Source organism: Urocitellus parryii, assembly GCF_045843805.1.
Source record: "Urocitellus parryii isolate mUroPar1 chromosome 12 unlocalized genomic scaffold, mUroPar1.hap1 SUPER_12_unloc_3, whole genome shotgun sequence".
Lineage (NCBI taxonomy): Eukaryota > Metazoa > Chordata > Mammalia > Rodentia > Sciuridae > Urocitellus > Urocitellus parryii.
Window position 1 is genome coordinate 664,042 of NW_027551760.1, and position 26,041 is coordinate 690,082.

The window sequence follows — 26,041 nt, forward strand, 5'->3', positions numbered from 1 at the left end:
GAAAGATGGCGGCGGCCCTGAGACCCTCTGAGTGGTGGCAGCGGTGGCGGCGGCGCTTGTCGGCTTGGGATGGGTCCAGGATGTTGCTTCTTCTCCTCTTATTGGGGTCTGGGCAGGGGCCACGGCGAGTCTGGGCGGGTCAAACGTTCGAGTACTTGAAACGGGAGCACTCGCTGTCGAAGCCTTACCAGGGTGAGGCGCCCGGGGCGAGGTGGTCTTGCAGGGGGAGGGCTTCGGGACCTGAGCTCGTCCGTGGTGAGGGGGCCGGGAAAGGGCTTCGTGGTCCGCAGGAAACTGCCGGCGGCGCTTGGGAGCCCGCAAGGACTCCCGCCACGTTTGAGAGCCACAGGTCCGAAGGACAGGGGTCCCCCGCGCCTTTCCCGAGCGCTGGAAGTTTCTAGTAGGTCTGGGTAGGGCTCTCGGATGCCACCAGCCCGAGGCCTGGACGAAGGGGAGCTCGGAGTTGGACAAAAGGAGTGGGATGGAAAAAGGACAGAGACTAGTGAGGAGTGATTGAGCACCATTAGCAGTGAGCCAGTATCAGGACGGAGCTGTGGATGTGTTAGAAATAAAGCATGAGAAAGAACTGGGGCAGAGCTTGGCCAGAGGGAGAAAGAAGATTAATTTTTGTTGCTGGTTAAAACACCTGCTTTTTTCAAGGGCAGGAGCCCTAGTGTTGAAAGAGGCTGATTAGCTTTGCTCAGTTTAGGGTTCATAGTCCCCTAAGCATAGCTTATCCACCAGAAGATTGGTATTGTTAACAATAAAGAGGACAAATCAGTGGCATGTGCCTCTAGGCACAGCTACTCCAAAGACAGGCAGAAGGATCCTTTGACATGAATTCCAGACCAGCCTGGATGAGCAACATAGTGAGACCCCAAATAAAAAAGAAAAAGAAGGAAAGAAAGAAAAACAGCAACAGCAAAAAATTTATTAGTGCATTAGTGGCAGAAGGTGGAAGATCGAATCAGATGAAATAGGAAAAAGAAATAAGCTCCAGTTTTTGTGTGACTTTTTGTATTGTTGAGGAGTGTGAGCTGATCTACTTCCTTTCCCTAGGTGTGGGCACAGGCAGCTCCTCACTGTGGAATCTGATGGGCAATGCCATGGTAATGACCCAGTATATCCGCCTTACTCCTGATATGCAAAGTAAACAGGGTGCCTTGTGGAACCGGGTGGTAAGAATCTCTCCCTCTTGTTTTGGTGACCCAGAATGTTTTGAAAAGTTCAACAATGGCATATTGACTTAATTTTACTGTCTATTCCCAGTATTCTGTCATTAGTTGATGTCAAGGATCATTATTTCAGAGATTATGGTGACCTTCATAATAAAGAAATCAGCTACTTAGGGACATGCTCTCTTTTGTCCTTATTATAGCAAATAAGTCATTTTGAATCTGTTTTTAGGAATGTCTTTTATTCCTGATTGACTCAATAGTACCACTTCTTGGAGTTTAATGAGTCTTATATCCTATTAAGTTTGTAAAGTAGAAGAATGCTTTCTTTTCCCCCCCTTCCCATACCCCAGTAGCTTTCCCTTGTTAAATCCAGGGAAACTTGGCACTTAACCACTGAGCTACATTCGCAACTCTTTTTATTTTTTGAGACAAGGTCTCGTTAAATTGCTTAGGGCCTTGCTAAGTTGTTGAGGCTGGCTTTGAACTTGTGATTCCCCTGCCTCAGCCTCCTGAGTCACTGGGATTTCAGGCATGTGCCACTGGGCCCCAGTGAAGGGAGTGCCTTTTAAAAATTTATCCCAGAGCTGGGCTTGGTGGAGCTCACTTGTACTTTTAGCTACTTTGGAGAATGAGGCAGGAGGAACCCTCGAGCTGGGGATGTAGCTCAGTGGTAGAGTGCTTGCCTAGCATGTGCAAGGTTCCACCCCTTGCATGCATGCATGCATAAATAAATAAATCCAAACTTTACCCCAGTAGCTTTCCCTTGTTATTTCAGTTTGAAGAGTCTAATTTAAAATTTTATTTTCATATGAAAGTCACTGAGAGCTGTTGGTCATTTTATCTGTCCCTCTCTGGACTTTTTCTAGCTACATTGTCTTCCTTGAGGTATGGTGGCAAGAAGTGAATGCAGTATTCCTGGTGTGGCTGCACTGTGATTTTGTACAAGTGTAAGATGATGCTTTCTTTTTGGTTTCCAGGCCTCTCTCTAAATCCTTTTAAACTATATGACTTTTGGGGATGACTTTGGCATCCTTTGATATGTTCTCTTGGGCTCCCATAAATGAAGAAAAAAAATCTTACTTCTGCATGGCTTTTCTCATTAGTTATAGATGAGTGAACCTCAGAAGAGAACTTTTTCTTTTCCCTATTCATTTTCTGGAGCAGAGAATTCTAAAGGAGCAGAGGGGGTAAGAAGTTTCTCAGTGAGTTATCTGTGCTAGTTGGCCCCATAACCCAGATTTTAGTGTTGAGCTCATTTTTGAACAGAGTCTAGAGCATGGTAAAAGATTTAAAGGGCAATTGAAGTACTTGAATTATGAATCCAGCTATGTCACTGACCCATCGTGAGCCCTCCACAGGTTATTTAACCTCTCCGTTTTTAGTTTCTTCATCTGTCAAATGAACTTAATAATAATCTATTATACTTGCCCACCAGAGTTGTTGTGAGAATAATATAAGACAAAAGATGGGAAAAGCCTTTTTTGAAAGCTAGAATGGTTACAGAAATATGTGTTGTTATTACATCTGTTAAAATTTTCATTTTGGGGGCTCTTACAGGTAAATAATTGAATTATGTTCAAGGCTTGTACTTTGCTGCAGTCTCAACAGCAATTGTATTCTAGGATCTAGTTCTCCTACCCTTTTTTAGATTAAAAAAAAAATATTTATTTTTTAGTTGTAGGTGGACACAGTACCTTTATTTTAGTTTTATGTTGTGTTGAGGATCAAACCTAGTGCCTCACACATGCGAGGCAAGTGCTCTTCCTTTGAGACACAACCCCAGCCTCCCTTTTTCAGATTGTTTGATACCTGTTTTTTACTACTTGTCCATCAGAATGAGTAGTGGAGTTATTTCTGAGTTATTTGAATAATGGATCTCAAAAGTGACTGTCTTTTGGATTCAGTGCCTGGGTTCCACCCCGAGATGTAATTGGAAAAGGGTGCAGCTTGGCCATGGAGATTTTAAATAGCTCCCCTGGGAGAATCCACCAAGCAGCAGAGTTTCAGAACCACTGTTGGACATAACCCAGAACAGTATGGCACTGTGCCACAAGAGGCCAAGAATCAGTGACAGGTATCTTTTGGCTCATTATGAACTTCTCTGGCCCTCTTCTTAGGGACATAATATCTACCTACTAATAAATCTGTGGATAGATACCTGTCACTGAATTTCACCCTTGCCCTAAAATCTAAATAAAACAGCAGAGAGATAGAGCTCAAAGTGACAAGACATGGACTGGGCTCTTCAGAACAGGGTAAGCTATTGGGGATTTCAGGAATCTTTGCTGAAAGCAAAAGTATTCAGTCTGCTTTCATTTTGTCTTTGTTCCCCTAACACTAATGCTTTTGGAAAATATCCCAAAAATTAAAAACAAAAACTGAAAATGGTCAAGCAATGTGTTGCTCAAGAGCCAGAACAGTCTGTTTGGAAAGCCTTTGGCTGAACCCAGCTGGTCTGCTTTTTTCTCCCCTTCTTCCTTCACAGTGGACTCTAACCAGGAGCTTCTCTAAGCCCACATATTATACTCACTCTGGTTTTTCCTTGAAACTGTTCAACTCTTCAGAGCGCTTAACCATCTGCTTGCCTCTTCTACTTTTAAAGGTTTTGAGAGACTATGCAAAAAGAGAACAGAAGTCTGATTGGCACCTATGTCCTTAACGTGTCATCACTAGAGAGGCTGTCCCAGTGGTGGGAGTGGTATTCCCCTCTGGTACCTTTATGCTTCCTGGTCACACCATGAAAGTTTGGGGACTATAGCTCACCCTTCTTGTGGGAACTCAGGCTTGCCCCTCTGCTTGGCAGAGGGCCAAATCTAGCTAATTAGAGTTGTTTGTAGCATCTGCTAATTATTCCTGGAAACCTTTGCAAAATGACTTAGCTTTTCTTATTCCTTTACAGTGAATAAGGCTTTGACCATTCTTTTAATCTCAGTTTTTTAGAGTCTTTCTTCAGAGGAATGATCTCAAATGCAAATGAATATTAATTTAGTCATCTGCTCAAGAGGCTGAGAGACTGCTGGGTAGATGTAGGATCATGGTAGTCTAACTTGTCTTTTCCAACTGTGGAGTCCTATCTAGTTTCTGTTGGGAGATGCTGAATATGATTAGGTGGTTTGTTCACTCTTCATATTAAATATCTTAAACAGTCGCATAACTTGATGCTTTAATTTTATGATGCACACACATCAAAAGCCTTAGATTTCAATTTTAACACTTAGCCTTATTACCTACGTTTATGTTTTCCAAGTCTGTAGACTGCTGCTGAGGACTTGAGGGTTTTCGTATTTCGTACTTCTTATTGATTCCAGCATCTTTTTTTTCCCCCACTTTAGCCATGTTTCCTGAGAGACTGGGAATTGCAGGTGCACTTTAAGATTCATGGACAAGGCAAGAAGAATCTGCATGGGGATGGCTTGGCAATCTGGTACACAAAGGATCGAATGCAGCCAGGTATTGGGGACCCTGAGTTGCTCTTGTGTGGGTGTGACAGGCCTGCTTTTTCATGTGCCCTCTTTTTGAGAAGGCTCCACCCTACAGTTTTCCCTCTCCCCTTATGTCTGTGGATGCACACTGGCCTGTGTAGCCTCCAGAATGGGGTGGTTCTTTATTAGCCCTTATTAGCTGTGTAATAGTAGCTGACCTTGACTCATCCTGGGGGTGATTTCTTGCTTGCTAGTTCCTTCTGAGTTTCCCTGTGAAGCCTGGCCCATCAGCTGAATGGAAGCACTGGCTCTCCTAAGCATTGATGATTGGTGAGCTGATTTCTTCTGGCACATTCAGTGAGTGCTCTCAGCACTTCTAAGTCCAGAGAAGAGTTTTCTGTTTTTCCTTGCAGTGTGGAGCCATTGCTCTAAGTAGATGGCAGGCTCAACCTGATTTGACCTGATCTCTTTTGTAATAAGAAGTAGAACTTGGGAATTCATTTCTCTCTTGAGAGCATAATCTTCACCAAGTGTTTGTGAAGCAGAATTCTGTAGGGGCACCTGAACAACCAGTTTGGATCAGGGAGCTGCCATAGTGCTAAACAAGGGTTGCAGTGGCCTTTTCTCTTTCCCTTCCTTCAATAGCAAACAACTAGATATTTACTGGGCCCTTGGGACAGGCCATGCACTTTGCTTGGTGCTTGCACGTGTGTTTTCTCGTCTTGAGAGGCCTGGGAGTCATTTGAATTTCACTTTTCCTTCATCATTGTGAGATATTATTCCTTTATCAACTCTTGGCTTTATTTCATTGTTCATCATCTGTTCTCTCTCTCTAGGGCCTGTGTTTGGAAACATGGACAAATTTGTGGGGCTGGGAGTATTTGTAGACACCTACCCCAATGAGGAGAAGCAGCAAGAGGTAATGGCAAGTGTCAGAGCCTAGGGCAGCTGCACTGACATTACAGTTCTTTCCCTCATGAGTGTTGTGCAGGAGGGAACTGAGGGAAGAGACAGTGAGGGGTTCTTCATCTGTTGTACTTCAAAAGTTAATGTCCTTGTTAGTATTTTTTCTAGAGAGAACTATGATTGCACAGTCCTCTGGGAATAGCTGTCATGAATGGGCACTTTTTCTGTGGTGTTAACAACGTTCTGTCTTATGCACATTAGATAGCCACTGAAATTGAGCACATTTTGGCTGCTAGTCCAGCACCAGAGCAGTTGAATTTGTGTAACTCTGCTCCCCTAACTTTTACTCCCATCACTGCTATGCTCTCTTCTGCAGCTTGCTCACCCTTTCCAGCATCTTTTTCTTCTTCCTCTTTTCAGACTTGAGCAGCAGTTCTTACCTATCAGAGAGATTATAAGTAAAAGGAAATTGATATAATCCTGGCATTTTGATGGAACCCAGTACCTGGCCATTGACAGAGCTGCTTGCTTTTTATGAGTTGACCCTAAGCATTCTTTGATACTTCCATATACTGACAGCAGGCTTGTACTTTCTCTGTCATGTGATGCTGCTATCAGATGGTGGACAAATTATTATGGCAAGTTGTCACTGGATATCCTGTAGGTAAATAATGCTTAACAAGGGAGGATTATGGGGGCTGGAGTTGTTGGCTCAGCGGTAGAGCGCTCCCCTAGTGTGCATGAGGCACTGGGTTTGATCCTCAACACCACATAGAAATAAATAAATAAAAATAAAGGCGTTGTGTCTATCACAACTAAAAAAATTTTAAAAAGAAGAGACACTTGTTTAAGCCCATTCTGCCCCGATGAAATGTTTACTAAATAAATGTTAAAAAAAAAAAAAAAGGATTAGGAATGGAAGAAGAGGTAACTTTTTTTTTGTAGCAAAGGTTTATTATGAAAAATATTAAACGTGTAGAATGATCATCATAATATGCAATACTCAGATTCAGTAATTACATTTCCCACAGTGCTCATCTTAGAGGGGATGGAATGAAGTGAGACCTCAGTTAGGGAGAAGAACCTTTTGTTGTGGGTCAGTTGAGAGTTCCTTCTTCATGTTCCTTCTGGGCTTCTCTTTGTTCCACATACATCACTTTCTAGGTGGCAGACCCTGGGAATTAGTGAGTAAGACCAACATGGTCCCTGCACTTTAGCATGGCCGGTGGTATGGGGAATCTTGGGCACCATGGGACCCAGGAGGAGCTCTAACCTTGAGTGGAGTGGTGGCGGCCATGGAGGGCTTCCTCCAGGAAGTAATGTTTACATTGGGGTCTGCAGGATAAGGAGGGAAAAGTGTTCCTTAAGGGGCTAAGGTTGCAGAGGGGAAGAGGAGTGTGAGGAGGTAAAGGAGCATCTGATAGGGATGAGGCTAGAAAGAACAGCAGGGCCAGCAGTCTTGCCGAGTTGCACGATTCCAGGGCAGCTGTCCATGTTACTTCCTTTAGTGTTCATACACTGGCTGTTTATGTTACAGCAGCTTCATCATGTACTGCAGGAGGCCTGCTTCTGAGTGGAGGTCTGGACATGATTGTAAAGGGGCACATGCACTAAGGGACTCTGATGAGGGGAGAGTTAGGACTAGATTCGTAATCTTGCTGACAGCAGAGTCTTAGTGGTAGTTAGAAGCCCATAGTAGGCGCTTCAGGGCTTGATGGGAGTTTTAAACCTGGTTCTTCCTGTCTCTGTTGTCTTTGTAGTGCTGAGGATTGAAGTCATGGTGGTCTACCAGTGAGCTACATCTCCAACCCTTTTTATTTTATTTGGAGACAGGGTCTTGTTAAATGGCCTAGGCTGCCCTTGAATTTGTGCTTCTTCTGCCTCAGCCTCCCATAAAAAAAAATAAAAGGGCTAGGGATGTAGTTTAGTGGTAGAGCATCCCAGGTTCAATCCCCAGTACTAGAAAAAAAAAAAATTCAAAAAGCAATTTTAGGCTGGGCTCGGTGGCGCACTCCTGTAATCCCAGTGGCTTAGGAGGATGAGGCAGGAGTATCATGAGTTCAAAGCCAGCCTTAGTGAGGCACTAAGCAACTTAGTGAGACCCTGTCTCTACATAAAATACAAAATTGGGCTGGGGATGTGGCTCAGTGGTCAAGTGCCCCCAAGTTCAATCCCCAGTAGCCTCCCCCCCACACACACAAAAAGTAATTTTATTTCTATACATCTGTATGCTTGGAATGGACAATCCAATAATGAAAGTAAAACAATCCTGCCTACACTATTATCAAAAAGAAGTGTTTTAACAGAAAATTTTTGACAATTACAGGACACTTTTCAAAAAAAATTACAGAGGATCTGCTGGGCATGGTGGTGCATGCCAGTAAACCCAGTAACTCAGGAGGCTATGAGGCCAGTCTTGGCAGCTTAGTAAGACCCTTAGCAAGAAAAAAAAGAAAAAGAAAAACATGGCTGAGGCTATAGCTCAGAGGTAGAGCACCCTGGGTTAAATCCCTGGCCAAAAACAAAAAGGAAAAGAAGAAGAAAAGAAAGAAAAATTAAGGAAGACCTGAGTAACCAGAAAGACATGCCATGGCATGGATTGGAAGATTTGGAATTGTTACAATGGTAATGCTACTCACATAGATTGGTAGGGTTTGTTTTGTTTTGTTTTTTAAATATTATTTCTTAGTTGTAGGTAGACACACAATATCTTCATTTCTTTTTTTTTTTTTTTTTATTGTGGTGCTGGGGATTGAACCCAGTACCTCACATGTGCTAGGCAAGTATTCCACCACTGAGCCACAATCCAGACCTGATTGGTATTTTTAATTCCTGTTGGTCAAAAATTTAGCTGGCTCCTTTGTAGAAATTAACAAGCTGATCCTATAATCCATAAGGAAGTTCAAGGGACCCAGAATAACTGAAATAATCTTGAATAAGAATGAAGTTGGAGGCCAGTCATGGTGACACATGCCTGTAATCCCTGCTACTTGGGGGCTAAGGCAGGAGGATCAGAAGTTCATGGCTAGTGTGTGCAATTTAGCAACTCTGTCTCAAGATAAAACAGAAAGGCCCAGGCATGGTGGAGTATACCTGCAGTCACAGCAATTTGGGAACTTGAGACAGAAGGATTGCAAGTTCAAGTCAGCCTCAGCAACTTGTCGAGGCTCTAAGCAATTTAGTGAGCCTGTCTCAAAGTTAAAAGAGAGTACTTATCTCGCATTGTATGAGGCATTGGGTTGGATTCTCAACAACACATATAAACATACAAATAAATAAAATATAAATAAATAACATAACTAAGAAAATGTTTAATAAAAAAAAAAAAAAAGATCTGGGGCTGTAGCTCAGTGACAATATGCCCCTGGGTTCAGTTCCCAGTATCAAATAAAAGAAAGGTTGGGCATGTAGCTCAGTGGTAGAACACTTACCTAGCATACCTGAGCCCTTGTGTTCAAGCTCCAGTATTGTAAAAAAAAAAATGAAAATAGAAATGTATCAGTGGGCCGGGTGCGGTGGTGCATGCCTGTAATCCCAGTGACTTGGGAGGCTGAGGAAGGAGGATCATGAGTTCAAACCCAGCCTCAACAACTTAGTGAGGCTTTAAGCAACTTAGTGAGACCCTGTCTCTAATAAAATATAAAAAAGGGGGCTGGAGATGTGGTCGGTGATTAAGTGTCCCTGGGTTCAATCCCTGGTACCAAAAAAAAAAAAAAAAAATTATGATGGACCTAATTTAAAAATTAAAACTATAACCAGGTATGGTGGTACATGCTTGAAATCCCAGCAACTCAGGAGACTAAGGCAGGAGGGTTGCAAGTTCAAGCCCAGCCTTAGCTACTTAGCAATTTAATGAGGGCCTGTCTTAAGTTGAAAGGGGCCGGGGATGTGGCTCAGTGGTTAAGCACCCTAGAGTCCAATCCCCTGTAAACCCAAGCCCTCCAAAAAAGTTTAAAACTCATTTTTCATGACCTTGATTAGGTGATGGTTTCTTAGATATAACAAAAAAAAAAAAAGAGAGAGAAAAAATACATTGACTTTATCAAAATTAAAAAACTCACAGGGCTGGGGTTGTGGCTCTGCAGTAGAGCATTCAAGGCCCTGAGTTTGATCCTCAGCACCACATAAAAATAAATGAAAGTATTGAAAAAGAAAAAAACAAAACTTGTGTACATCAAGAAAGTGAAAAGTCAACAACACATGGAATGGGAGAAAATATATACACATATCTTGTTAGGGACTTTTTTCCTGGAACATATAGCACTATTACAACTCAAAAAGAACCCAGTTAAAAAAATGGGCAAAGTATCGGATTAGATGTTTTTCCAAAGATAAGCAAATGGCCAACAAATGCATTAGAAGATACTCAAGATCATTAATCATCAGGGAAAAGCAAATCCACCACAATGAGGTGTTTTTCCACATCTACTCAGGATGGCTAAGGTAAGAAAGATTGATGACCTGTGGTGACAAGGGTGTGGAATGATGTGGAACTCGCGAACACTGCTAGTAGAGATAGAAAAGGGTGCAGTTGCTTTGGAAAGCAGGTCTTTCTTTCTTTCTTTTAAAGAGAAAGAGAGAATTTTTAAATATTTATTTTTCAGTTTTCGGTGGACACAACATCTTTATTTTATTTTTATGTGGTGCTGAGGATCGAGCGCAGCGCACTCCGCATGTCAGGTGAGCGCGCTACCGCTTGAGCCACATCCCAGCCCAGCAGGTATTTCTTAAAATGGTTCAAAGATAAATATAATTTAGATGATGCAGCAATTCCACTCATAGGTCTATATCCCAAAGAAATGAAAACACATCTGCAAAGAAAGTTAAAAATGAATGTGCATAGCAGCCACAAGGTGGATACATCTCACTTGTCCATCAATTGATGAGTGGACAAAATATATTTATACAATGGAATATTCAGCAATAAAAAGAAAGGAAGTATTGATAAGTGCTTCAATATGGATAACTCTTGAATCAAAACATTTTGCTAAGTGAAAGAAGCCAATCACCAAAGCCCTACTTATTGTTTGATCCCATGTATATAAAATGTCCAGAATAGGCAGATTTCTAGAGACAAAAAAGTGGATTAGTGGTCAAGGGTTGGGGCACTTGGGTGGGTGGGAAGATGACTCTAGTGGGCACAGGGTTTCGTTTTAGGGTGATAAAACTGGTTATGATAATAATTACTCTTAACTCTGCATGTACTAAAAGCCATTGGATTATATATTTTAGGTGAATCAAGTGGTATGTGAATCATATAACAGTATTCCTATTATGAAAACTGTTGATTAAAAGAAGACCCGACCATCTTTTCTGATCGTCTTTTCTTGGCTTTATGAATTCATCAACTGATGATCATAAGTGGCTTGTTTGAACTCGGGTGTTAGTGAGAATTGCAGGGAACTCATTTGCATTCTTTCAGTTGTCAAAGTAATTGTGAGAGACTTCCTGTTGATGAGACCACAGAAATGCAGCCCTTGGCAGGCTTGGCCCTCATTCTCTGTGAGACCTTTGGGCCTCACCCAGTGGATGCAGAAATAGTTGGGGTGAAGAGGCCTCTGATCTTCCTAGGTCAAGTATTGCTTGAGGCACTCCCCATATGTATATTTTTGATGTAAAGAATGTTTTTATTCTGAATTGGGGGAAAATTAATATTACTTTGTTGTCCAGTTTAAAAACACATTGTGCAGGCCTGGGGCTATAGCTCAGTGGCAGAGCACTTGCCTAGCATGTGGGAGACACTAGGTTTGATCCTTAGCACCACATAAAATCAATAAAGCCATTCTGTCCATCTACAACTACAAAAAACATAAAAGACAAAAACACATTATTGTCGAGTGTGGTGGCATACGCCTATAATCCCAGCAGCTCTGGAGGCTGAGGCAGGAGGATCAGAAGTTCAAAGCCAGCCTCAACAACTTAGCGAGGTCCTAAGCAAATTAGCAAGACCCTGTCTCAAAATTGAAAATTAAAAAAGTACTCAGTGGTTGAGTGCCCCTGGGTTCAATTCCTGGTACCAAGAAAACCAAAACCAAAATAGCAACAAAAAATAAGTAAAAACACAGTGTGGGTGGGATGTAGCTCTGTAGGAGAGCCCATGTTTAGCATTCTTGAGGCCCTGGTTTCGATCCCTAGCACCCACATCAAGTATTTATGTTGGTGAAGACTCCTGTCCCACTTTGGTCTTTTTACTGTTGGCAGAAAGAGTCTTTACATCATTAAAAGAACTCCATGACTTCTTACATTGACTTGTTTCACCCCATTGCATGTGATTTAGAATTTTTATCAGTGGTAGGTGGAGTAACACTTTCCTGCAAGAACTCTTGGAAGTCAGGCCTGTAGAGTACATGTGGGCAAGACTAGAGTGGAGGAGGCACTGAGGCTGGACTTGGCTGGTGAAAACTGGCTTTGGAGGGAAGTAGGGAAGTGCAATGGCTTTCTTCTGTTGGAAGGCAGGAAGGAGATGTTCCTTGTCTGAGAGAAGGCAGGAAGAGGAGGAAGAAAGCAAGAGCTGGTACTCTGGATGGTATTTTGCTCTGGGTCAGTCCTCACCGTTTGGGGTTTGGTTGCATAGAAAGATGCACACACACATAGGGGATGACATTTAATTTTAGGAGGTTTACATTACCCAGAGTAAACTATAAAGAGGATCTTTTGTTCTGTACAGTTGGTAATTCTTCATTAACAAAAAGGATTCATGTGTATTGAAATGATGGCAGCAGCGAAATTAGGCCATATATATGAGGCTGTGTTCTGGTAGAATTTGGCGCTGGTAGTAATATGGGTGGTTGGGTTGTGAACTTGAACCTAAATTTAAAGTTTCCTGGATTTGGAGTACTCTGTTAGTCCTCAAGTTCCTTGATTTGGGATTGTTCTAGTGGGGCTACAACTATGATAAATGAGATTAAAATGATTCCCTTAAATTATGACAATGTTCAAGAAATGTGATGATCTTATGGCAGTTAGTGGGCCTAGGAGTACCACTTTTCCATGTCTTCCAGTTGAGGAGCTGTGAGACCTGGGTCAGAGTCACCAGTGTAAGTCCATGGGAGTTGGGGACTACGGAGCCTTCTCATGCTGCCCTGTAATGGAGGGAGAATCTCACTGATAGCGATACACACTCTAACTAGGGCAGGCATTGCTCAGTTAATCTGTCTCTATCCAAATTCCTGCATAAAGGCCTAGGTAAGAGTACTGTAGGACCTGCAGCTTATAGTAGAAGTCTGAAAAGTGATGATGTTCAAGAAATGTGATGATCTTATGGCAGTTAGTGGGCCTGGGAGTACCACTTTTCCATGTCTTCCAGTTGTGATAGAAGGGCAGTGATCCAAGGGAAGGTGGAGGGAAGAGGTGCTGTGTTGTTGTTTTGTTTTTTTAAAGAAAAACGTCACATCCCATTTTACCTATTGTTTTTTAAAAACCTTTTGGGGCTAAGGCTATAGCTCAGTTGGTAGAGTGCTGGCCTCATGTGCACAAGGTCCTGGGTTTAGTCCCCAGCACCGCAAAACAATAACAACAACTACAATAAATAAATAAAAAACAGCCTTTTGGTAATTTTGAAAATTTTCAGACAGAAATGTTGGAGTATGGTGAAAACTAGATTCAGATTTATCTTTTTTAATTTTGATAATAAGTTTCAGACTTACAGATAAATTATAACAATATGACAATTCTGGAATGTTCTTCATTTAGATTCCTTCAGATGTTAAGTGTTTTACTGCTTTTGCTTTGCTTTTTTCTTTTATGTGTGTGTGTGTGTGTGTGTGTGTGTGTGTGTGTGTGTGTGTGTATTCATGCATGTGTGTCTATTTTCTTCTTAACTAGCTAACTTGCCTTCGTGGTGCCTTCTTAATCTTAATTACATGTGTTTTTCCTAAAAATGAATTCTCTTATATTGCAAGATGATGAAAGTCAGAAATTTAATAATAATAACAGTACTGTTATCTAATATTTTTAGAAAAGCATTTCTAGTTGTAGATGGACACAATACCTTTATTTCATTTATTTGTTTATGTGTGCTGAGGATCAAACCCAGTGCCTCACATGCGAGGCAAGCTCTCTACCACTAAGCTATGACCCTAATTTATCTAATTTTTATGCCCTATTCAGATTTCACCAGTTGTCCCATTATGTTCTTTACAGCAAAAGGAACCCAGGTCATACCTTGCATTTGGTTGTTAGGTTTCTCCTGTCCTTTAATCTGGAGCCATTCTGCATCAGTTTTTTGTGTGCATTTTTTCCTTTTTCTTTTTCTTTTTGTACTGGGGACTGAATCCAGTACTTTTTTATTTTTTATTTTGAGACAGCACCTCATGTAAGTTGTTGAGACAGACCTCAAACTTGTAGTCCTCCTACTTCTCCAGTCACTGGATTGCAGGAATGTGCCGTTGTGCCTGGCAGTTTTCTTTGCATTTTAGGGTATTTTTTAGACCCTTGTCCTTTTTTTTTTAAATAGTACATGTGAGACTTTTTTTTTTTTTTTTTTTTTTTTTTTAATGTTGATAGGAAAATGAAGCATGGTGATTGATCAGGGCTCTGGAGCCAGACTACTAGGTTTCAGATCCTGATTTCACTACTGAATACCTGTGTCCTCTTGGACAAGTTTTCTAACCTGTGAACTGGGGATACTATTGCTGCCCACTAGGTTGTGGGAATTTAGGGAATATAGGTGTGTTGGGTACTGAGGCCGGTGCCTGGCACAGTGCAGGCTGTCAGTCAACGCTGGCTGCTGTTCATACTGTTAAGGGGATTCCTCAGGAACATTTTGCAGACATCTTGGCAATAGTACTGTGGCACCATTCTCTCCTCCTTTCCCATCCTTCTTTTCTTCACATTGGCATTTCAGAGAGCAAATGGGCAGCTTAGCAGACTGAAGTATGGCTGGTCTGAAAGAGAGAGGCTCTCAGATGCTGGTTCATAAACTCGTGCTGTTGGCAACAGCTTTTCACTGGCCCGAGAATCAGAACAGTGCAGTAATTTTGCATAAGAACTAAGAGTTGCTGTGTTATGAAGCTACATAGTTCCTTTTCATTTTTGGTTTAAAATGACCTTTTGTAAAATGGTGTGTGTTATCGATGATTGTTTTGTTATTATTATATATCAATATATTTAATATACTATGAAAACAAAACACTGAGCTGATTACTCTTCAAAATGCTTTTGGAAATTTTACTGATTCATGACAGCCAAGGGTTTGAGAATTACTGCCCTTAATGAATGTTGGACATTGAACTTTGTATCTAGAAATTTATTAGTTCAGCTGTCAATTGATTATTTATTGACTTCTTCCTGAATGCCAGACGCTGTACTAAATGCTTAACACATTTCATCCTGTGGTTAAACCAGTGAGCTGTCCAGGATTCTCTTTGTTTCCAGTAGAATCTCAAAGAGGTGATGGGGTCCACACAGGTTATGTAGCCATCAGAACAGCATGCCCTGATCACAGAGGCTTTGTGTGCTGTTTTTCTTTCTTTTTTTTTTTTTTGTCACGGTGGGAATCAAACCCAGGGTCCACATGTGAGACAGGTGCTATGCCATGAGCTATACCACCAGCCCATCTTTTTTCTTTTCTGGTCTGAGGATTTAACCCAGGGGTGCTTTACCACTAAGCCACATCCCCAACCCTTTTATATATATATTTATTTATTTTTTGTAGATGGACACAATACCTTTACTTTTACTTATTTTTGTGTGGTGCTGAGGACCGAACCCAGTGTCTCACACGTGCTAGACAAGCAATCTACCACTGAGCTACAGTCCCAGCACCCCTTTTATATTTTTTATTTTGAGGCAGCCCAGCTATGTTGCTGAGACTTGCCTTGAACTTGCGATCCTCCTGCCTCAGGCTCCTGAGTTGCTCTGATTTGGGTGTGCATCCCTGTACCTGGTTTAGTCTATCTTTTTTTTTTCCTGGGGGTGGAGGAGAGTACTGAGGATTGAACTCGGGGCACTCGACCACTGAGCCACATCCCCAGCAGGGTCTCACTGCTTAGTGCCTTGCTTTGGCTGAGGCTGGCTTTGAACTCATGATCCTCCTGTCTCAGTTTCCAGAGCTGCTGGGATTGCAGGCGTGTGCCACCATGCTTGGCAGTCCATCTTTTTTGTATCTAAGGGTTTACATCCTGTGTACTTGGGATCCATGGAGTTTTTAGCACTGAATCCACAAGGTCATTGTTCAAACAACATGCATTAGAGGCAAAATTATCCTCTAAAATGATCCTGTAGTGACCTTGTAGTACAAAAAGTCAAAAACATTTCTCTACCCTGCAAATCATCATTTGGACAATAGGTGGGAGTTCCTGACTTTTGGTGACTCTTAAATTAGGAATGAATTGGTGTGATTTTTTCAACCTTTGGTTCTAGCTACAGACTACTTTCCAGGGGGAAGAAAATCTACTACTGTGTGGAATTAGTGGCTACCCGAGAAACATTCGGGAACTTATGCCTAGGGATGGAAAGTAGGCCGGCATTTAACAACTAGCTACTAATGTGGGGTTCAAAGTTGAAGGCAAGTCATGAATTGCTGACGCAGAAAAATGACATCTATGGAGCTGTGGTGCTTTTTACAAAATATCTACTCCTGTGCCCCATTCTAGACCTAATGAATGAGACACTGACTAGGGCACTCACATAGGCATGGAGATGGAAAGCTCTCCCAGGTGATCCTGAAGTGCTGGTTATACCTGGTGGTGATCACACAATTGGATGTCACACCATTCTTGGAAAGAGTAAGGTACTCTCAGGCTGAAGGTTGCTGTCCTAGGTACTCTGTAAGGTTGAAGCTTAACCTTTTTTTTTTGTACGGGGGATCAAACCCAAGGTCCAGGCCATGCTAGGTAAGCACTCTATCATTGAGCTAGATCCCCAGCCCTTTTTATTTTGAGAGGGTCTTGCCAAGTTGGCGAGGCTGGCCTGGAACTTGCAATCCTCCCTCCTCAGCCTCCCCTGTAGCTGAGATTATAGGCAGACACCATGGCACCTGGCTCAGCTTAAATTTGTGATGGGGGTGGGGGTGACACTAGAGGTGATACAGGAAGCAAGCTGTGGGGACATCAGAGCTCTCCAAGATATTTTTAATCCCTTCTTTTCTTTAATTGTTCACTGACTTTGCGAGTTTTTTCTCAGAAGTCCTTTTCTATATAAACTGCATGATATGCTTGCAGTTCTCTTGTCACAAATGATAGTGTAGAAGAGTAATTTTATGGCAATTTAATCATCTGGTGATTGGCTGCATGCCTTTCTGTATCCTGTACTGGCACTGGCGTAAAAACAGCTGGGGAGCTGCTCTGGGGCCTCCCCCTGACTCCTTGCTGTGGCTCCTGCCCCTCCTCACCTCGGCCACTTCCTCATTAGCTCAGACACACTTGTCATCTTTGAGTTCCTCATGTTTGCCAACCTCATGCTTCTTGTGCCCCATATCTGCTGGTGGCCTCCCTCTAAGTACTTGGTCTCAGTTCAGGTGTTGCTTCCTCAGAGAGGTTCCCACGTCAGTCTCTGTCATGTTCCTACGTTATTTTCATCATAGCATTTATCACCATCTGAAAACATTTATTTATCTGCTTATTGTTTGTTCCTTTCACTTAAATGTCAGCTCCATGAGAGCAGATCCCCATCTGTCTTGTTTTCCTTTGGAACCCGGTATCTGGAACAGTGCCTGGCTGGTGCTGGATGCTCACTGAGTACTAGAAGGAGGAATGCTTTGTGGTCCGCACCCTTGCCTACCTTTCCCACAGGGCAGGACTCAGTTGAGTCTGTGTAGCTTTCTCTTGATGCTGTTCCTTCAGAGCGTGGAGGCTGTCTGGAACAAAGCTTGAGATACCCTCCAGCCTGAGGATCTGCTAGGTCTTTCCTGCTGTGGTGCTCCCACAGGGCTTCTTCCTTGCCCACGTGTTGTAGGTGAGAATGACAAGAGTTGTTTGAAAATAAACATCCATTGGCTCAATCAGAGGGTGATTCCTTTGGATTAAAGCTGATTTCAATGATTCCTTTGGATTAAAGCTGATTGATAGTCCCTCCAACAGTGGGGTTTTTGTCTTCTGGGCAAGAGTTGTATCTCTAGACCCTGAGTAGCAAAAGACATCTTGAATTTAGAATTTAGCCCTGTTTGCCTTTCCTGTCTCCCTCTTGCTGTGGAAATAAAGTAGTCTAGAAGCAGACAAGTTTGTGACTGTCTGACTCCCAGAGACGCACATAGGTAGGGCCTGTCTGGCCAGTGGGACACTGTGTTTTATACAGTTCCTTCTGAAAGCTTCAGGACCCTTAGAATTAGAGAGGTCTTCCTAGTGGACTCCTTTTACAATCTGATGACAGGATCAGACCTTCTCAAAAAGATGCCCAAACACTTGTGCATATGACTTTGCATATAGTTTGAGGGGGTGCCAGGACTTGCTGAATGCCCTTCATGGAACCTAAAATTCTGCTTGGGGATCTCAGTTTGTTTGTTCATCCACTGCAGCTGGGTCAGCTCCCCATGGCTGCTGCTTTCTGACTTGGTCTTCTGTCTTCTGTGCCCTCTCTTGTCTAATAACCTGCTGGACCCTCTCAGGCCCAGAAGAGGCGATACTCTCCAGGAGTCCAGGTACTCAGTTCTTGACCCCCCACCCCCGTGGCCATCCCTTATTCCCTTGTGTCCATCCAACATTCGTTGCTGCTTAGAGTCCATGTGGCTGTTGTCTCAGGGGTCCCCAGTCTCTGGTCCCGACTGCATCTCCACCTTGCATGTTGACTGAGACCGCAGGAACTCACCCACAGAGTGGCATGCCTCATGTTACCTCCCCTTCATCACCCTGTCTCTCTGCGTTGCCTTGGCATGGGGCTTGTTCTAGAAGGGTTAGTTTAACAATTTTAAGGAAGAATTGGTTCCTGCAACTCTGTTAGAGGTCACTGGTGTAGATGGGAAACTGGGTTATGGGGAAGCTTTTAGTTTTTCCCTTGTGGGTGGGGGGAGGGGACTCTTGCCCTCTCATGACTAGCATTATTGGAGGAAGTTACGTGTGGACGAGGCTTAACTGGGCTGCAAAGGCTTTTGACTAAGAACAGTCATCGTGGCTGGTTAAGCCTGTCCAGCAGCTGGGTTCTGGCAGTGTGCTTTCTGAGTCTTAATCCACTTAGCATCATATGCTGCTTGTAGGATTTTAGAATTTGAAAGGAACTATCCTGAATAGAAGGATTTCCCTGCCAAGTCAAGTAGGTATTTTCAAAATACCTGCTGTGTGCAAAACACTTAGCTGGGGAGTAGAGTGGGGGATGAATGGACTGAAGTGAGGATCTGGGAAGAACCATAATAAATGGTTATTTTGCTCCAAGAGGTAGTGGAGAGATAGGAATATATACATAAAATAGGAACCCCGGATATTGGATAGTATGTAAGTGCCAAATGGCAATCTCTGGGAGGAATTGAACTAACTCCAGAATCTCACAGGGGCCTTCCCAGGCCCACCCCAGATCAGGAACAAAGAGAATTACTGAAGGTAAGTAAGGAGTTCATGGCTTCCTAGGTCCATGTCCCATGAGTGAATGTTTGACTGTGGGTGCTCTGGGGCTGCTAATGAGGAACAGTGGTCATCTGGTCTGCTGAAGAGGCTCCGCTTATAAAGTGCAAAATTCCTGTAGCAATGTGGGCATTTCCAGGAGCTCTTCCTCCCTCACTGTGTCTGCTTTTTCCTCTGTGTCCCAGCGGGTGTTCCCCTACATCTCAGCCATGGTGAACAACGGCTCCCTCAGCTATGATCATGAGCGAGATGGGCGGCCCACAGAACTGGGGGGATGTACAGCTATTGTCCGCAATCTCCATTATGATACCTTCCTTGTGATTCGCTATGTCAAGAGGCATCTGACGGTGAGTCCCTATAGTGGACCAGTTGGTGATATGGGCTGTCTTAATCCTGTTCCTGTGGCCTGTCCTTGATTGATTTCTTCTTTTTATTCTAGATAATGATGGATATCGATGGCAAGCATGAGTGGAGGGACTGCATTGAGGTGCCTGGGGTTCGTCTGCCCCGTGGCTACTACTTTGGCACCTCCTCCATCACTGGGGATCTCTCAGGTACTGCTGTGTGCACGCTTTATTGGTCCTGGCTAAGGTTTATAAGTACCCAGACCTTTATGAGGCCCTCTCAGAGGGGAGAGCCTGACCGGGAGGCGGAGCTCTGAATGCTACATTCTCACATCCAGATCCCTTCAGAACCCAAGCCAGGCTGTTCTGGTATAGTGGCCTCCAGGAGATGGTGGGTGCTAACACCCAGAATGTTTGCCTCTGTAGCCAGCTGGCTCTTTTGGCCTGGGTGTTGCACACCGTGCTTCCCTGTCTCTTCTACCCGCTTCTGTTGTTAGGCCCTCTCCCAGCACTTGCTAGTGTACCCAGCACCCCTTCTCCTAACAGCTGCTCCTTGCTGGGTGCAGTGTTGCATACCTTTAATTCCAGCAACTCGGGAGATGGGGGCCGGAGGATCACAAGTACCAGGTGAGCCCGAGCAACTTAGTGAGACCCTATCTTGAACTAAAAAAAATAAAAGGGCTGGGGGGGAAAGTTCAGTGGTAAAGCACCCCTAGTTCAGTCTCCAAGGGGACTGAAAAAACCAAAAGACAAATAAAACAAAACCCCAAAGCTGCTCCTTAACTCTGCCATCCCTCTCTGACTGACCCCCAGTCTCCTTTTGCTCAGACTTTTGGATGTGTTGTGTGTATAGATGCTTTTCATTCCTAGTCCTCAGTCTCCTTCCCAGGCTGTTCTCAGACCTGTGTTTCTACCTTACTGTCACACTGCTCTCACGGAAGTTACTTCTAATCTCCTTGCTACTTGCAGTGCTCTGTTCCCGGCCTCGGTCAGCCCACGTACTTGCACGCTCGGGAACTTGCCTTCCTTGGCTTCTGTGGCATCAGCAGTGCCTGGTCCCACATTTCTGTCTTCTCTGGCTTTTCTTCCTCTCTGTGCCCAGTCATAGCTTCCCTTTGTGCTCGTTCTTTCCCTTGTCTTTAGCCCCAGTCATAACATCTTTTGGGAAGAGATAAGGAACCGAACTTTGGGTTCTTTTAATTACTTTATTATGGATAAAGCTTGATTTTTAAATAGAACTTTCTTGAGGAAAAATGGAAAGACAAGTGCCCACCTTGGAACAGGCAGTAGCTTGTAATCCCAGTGGCTTAGGAGGCTGAGGCAGGAGGATCACGAGTTCAAAGCCAGTCTCAGCAAATTGAGGCCCTAAGCAACTCAGTGAGACCCTAATAAAATATAAAAAGGGCTAGGGATGTGGCTCAGTGGTTGAGTGTCCCTGAGTTCAATCCCTAGTATCCAAAAAAAAAAAAGGAAATGTGGGCTCATGAGGCCAAATCTCCGAGATCTTCCAGTTTTTCAAGAGAAGCTATAAATGTGGATTTTTAAAATAAAATATTTGGATTTTAAAATCCCTGGAAACTATTTTTTTGTTGTTGAAAAGAAATCAACTGTATTGAGGTATATGCTCTCCAGAGACCAAACTGAAGAGTTTTACAGATACTTGCACCTGCATAACCACCTCCCAGTAAAGATGTGGAACTTGCTATCACCTGTTGGGAGTTGCAGTTCCCTGTGACCCTTGGCAGTATTCCTCCCGCCCTGGCTCCAGGCAGCCCTTGATGTGCTTCCTGCCACGGAGATTCATTGGGCAGTAGGGATCTGAATACTGTGCAGGCCAAAGCTGTGGGACAGGATTAACCTCAGCACAGGGACGGGAGGCCTGGCTTGAAATCACTGCCTTGTGTTTTCCTTTGAGCTCATGGGTTTCTAGGTTGACTCCCTGATATACTTTTTTTTTTGGGGGGGGGGGTTCTTTTTACTGATAGACTTTTTTATAGTTGTAGTTTATAGTTGTAGATGCACACAATACCTTTATTTTATGTATTTATTTTTATGTGGTGCTGAGAATCGAACTCAGTGCCTCACATGTGCTAGGCAAGTGCTCTGCCACTGAACTACAACTTCAGGCCTGATGTACTTTTTTTTTTTTTTCTGTAGTTGTAGATGCACAGAATGCCTTTGTTTACTTTTTTATGTGGTGCTGAGGATCAAACCCAGTGCCTCACGCATGCTAGGCAAGAGCTCTACCACTGAGCCACAGCCCGCCCCCTCCCCCTCATGTCCTTCTTAACAGGAAGTTGTTCCCAGCTGCCAGAAAAGGCAGGAGAGGGAATTTTTTGTTTATCCTAAGGAGGTATTTGCCTTAGGTTTTCAGTGATAATTCCTAGCTTAGTAAGTCTGTATTTTCTGCCTATATAAAACTCCTAAATGCAAATTGTGTTTATTCTAAGGCCTTTCTTGTTGGCATCATCTCATTTGTTGTACAGTGGCTTTCTGAAAAGTGCAGAGACATTGTTGAGACATTGCCCATCTCTCTCATGCCCTTGCATTGTGAATAGCATTACCCTGGCTTTTTATTCTGTCCCACAGTTTAAGCTCAGCTCTGATAGCTAAAACATTTTTCTACTAGCTAAGAAAACAGTTTTATACTAGCTAAGAATCTGCTAAAGATTTTAGCAGTTTATCCAGGTACAGTGGTACATGCTTGTAATCCTAGAGACTTGGGAGGCTGATCCAGGAGAATCACAAGTTTGAGGTCAGCCTCAACAACTTAAAATCTGTCTCAAAAATAAAGTAAGAAGGGTCTGGGGATGTGGCTCAAGCGGTAGCACGCTCACCTGGCATGCGTGCGGCCCGGGTTCGATCCTCAGCACCACATACCAACAAAGATGTTGTGTCCGCCGAGAACTAAAAAATAAATATTAAAAAAATAAAAAAATAAAGTAAGAAAAAGGAAAGGCATGTAGCTAGGTGGTAAACCATCCTGAGTTCAAGCCCTAGTACCAAAAAAAAAAAAAAGATTTTAGTAGTCCAAGCACCTATCAGCTATGGATGGTATAATAATAATAGAAATGACCAGAAATTCAAACCCCAGTCCATAACCAACCTTAAAGCAATAAGTACCCCTCACACTTACATTTGTGCTCTCTTCATACCAATTCCCACTGAAAGGAACACAACTTCCTCAAGAAATGGCTGATGCCAAGTCTGAGACAGGAAATGTACAAGCCTGGAACTTTCCAGAAAAGTGAGGAAAATATCAAAAACTTCTGGGTTCATTTAAAAGGACTCGGGAGCCAACTTGAGTAGCTCCCACTGACAAAGATTGGTCGAGTTGAATATTAGAAAAATAATGCCAGTGCATTGAAACAAAATACTTTTAAATCTGTGAGTTTATAATGATGCTTGAGAAGGAAAGAGAAATCCAGTTTCTAATTCCTTGATCTGGTATATTAGGTACTGGCAATTAGGATCTGGTATGTTAGATACTAGTAGTAATTCCCCGGAGGCATGGAGAAATAGGTAGCATCCGGAGGGACAGTGTCTTCCATGCCAAATCTATGTTCTGCCTATCTCCCATAAACAGCTGCCAAGAGACCTTTTCCTGCTCCGTCTATGTTTGCGTCATGTGTATGATCTTTAACAAGGGAGAGCTACAGTGTTCTCTCCCCCCTCACTCTGGTAGAAGGTTTTAGTTATGGTATGGCATTTAATTCTCATAAGATTATCTCTAAATTAATTATACAAGTAATGAATGTTTGTTGGTAAAAATACAGAAGAATATAAAATATACCCTGTCCTCCCCATCCTTATTTTTAGATGAGAAGATGAAGAGGTTTCAATTTTTTTTTTTTTTTTAATAACTGGGGATTAAACCCAGGGGTGCTTAACCACTGAGCCACATTCCCCAGCCATTTTTATTTTTTTAAATTTTGAGACCATCTTGCTGAGGTGCGTAGGGTCTTGCTAAGTCGCTGAGGCTGGCTTTGAACTTAGAATCCTCTTGCCTCCGACTCCAAAGTCATTGGGATTACCCCAGCTCAATTATTATTTTAAGGTCACTGCTAGTTAACCATGGATCAGAAACTTGAACCAAGATATTAATTCTGAGATGCCCCATTTTCTGGTGGCTAGAATAAGCTTTCTTACTTTGTCTTATAGATAATCATGATGTCATTTCTCTGAAGTTGTTTGAGCTGACAGTGGAAAGGACCCCAGAAGAGGAGAAGCTGCATCGAGACGTGTTCTTGCCCTCGGTAGACAATATGAAGTTGCCTGACAGTGAGTGCGGAGACCTGGGGAGTGGTCCCATGGGGGCGGAGGCTGCCTGAGGCCAAGGTGCCTTGCACCCCCAGCATGCAGGGCGGTGTCCTTTCTCTGTAATTGGTCTGAAGAATTCAGAGCACTTACCCTGCCTTTCCATGTACCAATGAACAGCAGGCGTAGTGCTTCATTTTAATGTTGAGCCATCGGGAAGGGAGGAGTGTGAGCTTTAGCTCCTCAGAAGTGGGTATGGGAACCTGGGGGCTAGGCCACCTGTTAGTTGCCCCTCGCCACTGAGTGGGTGGCATGTTTCTGATGAGCTTCCCTCTTGCTTCTTCAGTGACGGCCCCACTGCCACCTTTGAGTGGCCTGGCCCTCTTCCTCATCGTCTTTTTCTCTCTGGTGTTTTCTGTATTTGCCATTGTCATTGGTATCATACTCTACAACAAATGGCAAGAACAGAGTCGAAAGCGCTTCTACTGAGTCCTCCTGCTGCCACCACCTCTGTGACTGACACCCATGAGGTGAGAGCAGAGCAGATGCTGGCCTGAGCTCGCAGTCTGGCGAATCTGTTCCAGTCTCCAGCATCTGGTCAGGGACTGTGTACTGTCACTGGAGCTTTGAATGCAAGAACCCTGTATTCCCGTGGTCATCCATGGGGACATCTAACCTGGTCCAAGAAGCCACTCACCCCAGGAAAATGCTGCTGTGATGTGCCTTTCCCTGCAGTCCTTCCACTTGGGAGTGAAGAGGCATGAAAAGAATACAGCTGTCGTGATGCCACGATCACAGAACAGGATTGGACAGCCCAGGCTTGGACTGGACTCAGCAGGCCTTTCTCCTTCGTTTTTGAATCCACAGAGAATAGAAAACTGGTAGCTCACCTTCTGGACATGTGTTTATTGGGTTTTGCTTTTTGCCCAAGCTTCTATCCACCCAAGGAGCTTTCCTTGGAAACCTGGGTGGAAACTTTCCTGCTGCATCCTTCCTATGTGCCTCCCCTCCATTCGTTGTCCTCTGTATGTGCCACCTAAGCTGGAAGAGATGTTTGGATTCCTCTGTGTTGGGGCTGCAGAGCAAACTTAGCTTTCTGACCCTCATTAGGTGACCCCAGGGCTCTCTGCTTTGGCTCAATTTAGCCTTTGTTTTCTAGTGTGGGTCTTGGTTTGTGTGTGGGTGCCCATCCTAATCAGCTCCCTTGAGGCCATTGGTCAAATTTGGCAGAAAGTTAGTGTGCAAGTCAAGGGGAGCTTTGAAGACTTCATGGACACCTTGAGATGGACTGTGAACCTGACTGGGTCCAGGAGAGACAGCAGCATTTATCATGTGGTCTGACCACTTGGAGATGTTTGTACAGACTTTCTGAACCTGTTTAGCTGCATGTTTTGTGTTTATCATGATGTTTAGAATTCCATTTTGAGTGTCAGAAGTGTCAGGAAGCTATCTTATTACCTGGACTTAGATCTTCTCCCTAAAGGGAATTTGACTTTCCTTAATGGAGAAGAAATAGCTGCTGTTCTCATGTTGCAAATCTGAGAGCAAAAGATCCTCCTCATCTGTGCCTGCAAGAGTTCCTGATCATTGAGCAGCTCGGCCCGGGTGCTGTCCTCTGGGTGTCAGCTCTGTTCCACTGCCTTACCTGACAAGGGGTCCCAGGCTGCTCACCTGTCTGCCCTGTGATTCAGTTGGTGGTGACAGGCCAGTCTCCTTGGAAGGCCTGGAACTCCTCTCCTATGTACCTCTGAAGCCCGAGGGGAGTTCTTAAAAGTGGCTCCTAGAACCAATCATGAGCTTCTTGGTGTCCTTGCTTCTGGGGATGGATTAAGGGGGAGGTCCAGGCTGTTTCCTGAGCCTCAGGCCCAACGACTCTTGTCCTGGGGTGGCAAAGCCCTCGGCTCAGCCCAGAAGGAAAGGGGGTCATCTTGCTGCACTTGGGTCCTTCCCGTTGCTCCCTCAGGCAGCACAGGCTGTGTTGCCCTGTGGCGGCAGGATGCAGGTGGAGTGGAGGCCACACCGTCCTCCTGACTTCCTCCTCACAAGAACGGGGTTGCTCCAGGGCAGTGGAGGACAGATGGGGACCTAGAACTTGGCCTTAGGACCAGGGAGAACTGGGGAAAAAAATGTTTTGTCTGTTGGAGGTCAGGGGAGGGCAGGAGGGTCTGTGGGTAGAGAAACTAGGTGGGCCCTTGAGATGGCCAAGGTGGGTGCAGTGGAAGGGGTTCAGCGTAGGGGAGGGGTGAGGAAGCATACCCCATGGGGGGAGTACCTTGAGGCTTTCTGAAGAAGGTAGGGAAGCCAGGAGTGCAGTCCCCACCGGCCTCGGGCTTTAGAGGAAATGGGCCAGAACCTCACACTGCCTGCTCTTGTGTGTCCTGCTGGGGCTCTTGCGTTTTGTTCTAGAAACAAATGTTCTCCCTGGTGAGTGGGGGTGAATGTTG

The 26,041-nt window shown here is 43.9% G+C and overlaps 1 protein-coding gene across 3 annotated transcripts; it reads left to right on the top strand.

The window, feature by feature from the left end:
* On the top strand, positions 1–25,802 carry Lman2l (lectin, mannose binding 2 like). 3 transcript variants are annotated; one of them, XM_026414079.2, is made up of 9 exons: positions 1–192; positions 1,060–1,178; positions 4,511–4,628; positions 5,437–5,519; positions 18,051–18,083; positions 19,182–19,343; positions 19,436–19,550; positions 23,502–23,621; positions 23,944–25,802. In XM_026414079.2, exons 1-9 carry the CDS (start codon positions 6–8, stop codon positions 24,084–24,086), a joined length of 1,080 nt encoding a protein of 359 aa, XP_026269864.1. In that variant the 5' UTR covers positions 1–5; the 3' UTR covers positions 24,087–25,802. The 3 variants fall into 3 exon arrangements, with proteins under 3 accessions (XP_026269864.1, XP_026269862.1, XP_077650434.1); XM_026414077.2 differs by lacking the exon at positions 18,051–18,083; XM_077794308.1 differs by lacking the exons at positions 1–192; positions 5,437–5,519; positions 18,051–18,083 and having other exon boundaries at positions 1,092–1,178.
* The last annotated feature ends 239 nt before the right edge of the window (positions 25,803–26,041 follow it).